At 39.6% G+C, this 3,453-nt stretch overlaps 1 protein-coding gene across 1 annotated transcript; it reads left to right on the forward strand.

The window, feature by feature from the left end:
• Positions 1-333: 333 nt before the first annotated feature.
• Positions 334-1,440, forward strand: LOC113925972 (developmentally-regulated GTP-binding protein 1-like). Its single transcript, XM_035726401.1, has one exon. The coding sequence runs from the start codon at positions 334-336 to the stop codon at positions 1,438-1,440; it is 1,107 nt and encodes a 368-aa protein (XP_035582294.1).
• Positions 1,441-3,453: the final 2,013 nt, after the last annotated feature.

The raw sequence follows: 3,453 nt of genomic DNA on the forward strand, positions 1-3,453 counted from the left end.
AGACTATGTTAGCATGCATAAAATATGCCATGTTATAACTGACAGAATTTTTAAATCAAATTTCTTGAGGTAGAATTTAGATACAATAAATGAATGTCCCCCCAAAAATAAAATAAATAAATAAAAAGGCTTAAGTAACTAATACAATTTTTTATTAATTTTGTGTGAATTGTTTAGGAAAGACTGCACCGAAGAAAGGATAGTTCAGTTTCACCTTAAAGGATGTACAGCATTTTACAAGTTTGAAAAGTGGTGGAAGAATGGTTGTGTGAGGGGAAGTAGTCTGTGCTGAGGCCACTACGCTCTCCCCCCAATGCCCCGTGACTCGCCACCATGAGCAGCACCTTAGCCAAGATTGTGGAGATCAAAGCCGAGATGGCTCAGACTCAAAAGAATAAGGGCACAGAACACCACCTAGGGCTGCTTAAGGCTCACCTTGCTAAGCTTCATAGAGAACTCATCACCCCAAACGGTGGTGGTGGTGGTGGTGGGCCAGGAGAAGGTTTTGATGTGGTTAAGACAGGTGATGCTCGAATTGGGTTTGTGCGTTTTCTATCAGTGGGGAAGTCAACACTGCTTAGTAACCTGGCAGGGGTATATTCTGAGGTGACAGCCTATGAGTTCACTACTCTGACCACTGTGCCTGGTGTCATCAGATACAAAGGTGCCAAGATCCAGCTCCCGGATCTTCCAGGTATCATTGGGGGTGCCAAGGATGGGAAAGGTAGAGGCCTTCAAGTCATTGCAGTGGCCCGAACATGTAACTTGATCCTGATTGTTCTGGATGTCCTGAAACCCTTGGGACACAAAAAGATAATTGAAAATGATCTGGAAGGCTTTGACATTCGCTTGAACAGCAAACCCCCCAACATTGGCTTTAAGAAGAAGGATAAAGGAGGCATTAATCTCACGGCCACTTGCCCTCAGAGTGAGCTGGATGCTGAAACTGTGAAGAACATTCTGGCTGAATACAAAATTCACAATGCTGATGTGATGCTGCGTAGTGATGCCACAGTGGATGACCTCATTGACGTGGTAGAAGGAAACAGAGTTTATATCCCTTGTATCTATGTGTTGAATAACATTGATCAGATCTCCATTGAGGAATTGGATATCATCTATAAGGTGCTTCATTGTGTACCCATCTCTGCCCATCACCGCTGGAATTTTGATGATCTCTTGGAAAAGATCTGGTACTATCTGAAACTAGTGAGGATTTATACAAAACCCAAAGGCCAGTTGCCAGATTATACATCCCCAGTGGTGCTGCCTTACTCTAGGACTATGGTGGAGGATTTCTGCATGAAGATTCACAAAAATCTTATCAAAGAATTTAAATACGCTCTGGTCTGGGGTCTGTCTGTGAAACACAATCCTCAAAAAGTGGGTAAAGATCATACATTGGAGGACAAGGATGTCATTCAGATTGTGAAAAAATGAAACCTTCCCCTCTACCCATGTGCTGGGCCAACCATAGCAGCTTTTCCCATGACCAAGCACCCTACCCCAAACCCCTTCGAACTTTGGCAGCCAGTGGGTCAGGATTCAGGGGAGGGAGATGGAGGCATCCAAGCTGGAACTTTGTCTTAACTTGGTGTCACCTTGTAAATTCAACTGCATAAAGGACCTGGTAGGCCATCCAACTATGTGGAAAAAAAAAAAGTGGTGGAAGAGCACTTGTAGATATGTAGATATGTAGAATGAAGAGCAAGAAGTAGAAACTATAATAGTTTTATGGAAGGGTGAGCTCTTCTATGAAATCAAAACACAGGGCAAAGGTGTCAAATTTTAATGCCTTCTATGGTGGCAGTATATATGTGTGGAGCAAATTAGGAGCAGTAAGGAAATTGGGAGCAGTGCGGCATATCAAAATTGGAAGGAACATCTAGAGTGAAGATTTAGTACACATGTTTAATGATCTCTGTTTTCAAATTATGGAGGGGACTAACCTAATATGAGGCTGGTAAGGAATGACTGACATCATTACAAAATAAAATTAATATTCCTATAGAATGTTAACATGTTAAAAATTAGCTTGAGAGATCAACAACGTCATGGATTAGAAGTCTTGCTATGGGTTAGTATGTCAATTCTCCAGAAATTGATTTATAGATTAAATGCAGTCCCACATATATTTTAGAAATTGACAAGCTGATTCTCAAACTCCACATAAAAATATAAAGTATCTATAATATCCAAATCAATCTTATAAAGAACTTATACTACATGTCTTTGAGAGTTACTATAAAGCCACATAATCAAGAAATGTGGTAGTAGTGTAAGAACAGCATAAAGACCAGTAAGACAGGGAAGCTGGGTGGCTCAGTTGGTTAAACGTCTGCTTTCACCTTAGATCATGATCCCAGAATCCTGGGATCGAGTCTCACTTCAGGCTCCTTGCTCAGCTGGGAGTCTGCTTCTCCTCTTACCTACTACACTCCCTGCTTGTGCTCTCTCTCTCTCTCGCTGACAAATATATAAATAAATTATTTAAAAAAAAATAAAAAATACCAGTAAGACAGAATAGAGCCCAACAAGAGGCACAATCATTCAGTCTTTGATTCTCTACAAAGATGTCAGTGTAGTCAATTTTTTTGTCTTTTCAACCAATTATACTGGAATAAAGAAATACTATACTGTTACCTGTACATTGTAACATATACAAAAATTAATTCAAGATGCATCATAGATCTAAACATAGAAACCTAAAAACCTTTAACCTTTTGGAGGAAAACATCAGCATTTCTTTATGATTTGAGTCTATGTAAAGGTTTCTTAGGCCAGAGACAAAAGAAAAAAAAATTATAGTGAAAGAACGAATTGACAAATTTAGACTTCATCAACAATTAAAATCAAATTTAAAAATGTTTTCTCAAAAAAAGACACTATTAATAAAAATAATAGGAATGCCACAGATACAGAGAAAATATTTTCAGAAATAATAAGTGTTGGGATGCCTGGGTGGCTCAGTTGGTTAAGCTTCTGCCTTTGGCTTGGGTCATGATCCCAGGGTCCTGGGATCCAGCCCTGCATCCAGGCTCCCTGCTCAGTGGAGAGCATGCTTCTTCCTCTCCGTGCTACTCCCCCTGCTTGTGAGTGCTTGCTCGCTCTCTCTGACAAATAAAATCTTAAAAAAAAAAAAATTAACAAGTGTTGGTGGGAATGTGGAGAAAGGGAACTCTTGTGCCCTGTTGGTGGGAATGCAAACTGGTGCAACCACCATGGAAAACAGTATAAAGATTCCTCAAAAAAATAGACCAATTGATCCATATGATACAATAATTCAATTACTAGGTATTTACTTAAAGAAAACTAAAACACTAATTTGAAAACATACATGCACGCTATGTTTATTGCAACATTATTTACAAGAGCCAAGATATGGAAGCAACCTAAGTGTGCACTATTAGATGAATGGATAAGGAAGATGTATGCGCACGCACAAACACACAC

This window comes from Zalophus californianus, chromosome 2 (assembly GCF_009762305.2).
Source record: "Zalophus californianus isolate mZalCal1 chromosome 2, mZalCal1.pri.v2, whole genome shotgun sequence".
NCBI classification, from domain to species: domain Eukaryota; kingdom Metazoa; phylum Chordata; class Mammalia; order Carnivora; family Otariidae; genus Zalophus; species Zalophus californianus.

Coding starts and splice junctions, on each gene's coding strand:
- LOC113925972 (XM_035726401.1), top strand. CDS start 334: ATGAGCAGCACCTTAGCCAAGATTGTGGAGATCAAAGCCGAGATGGCT.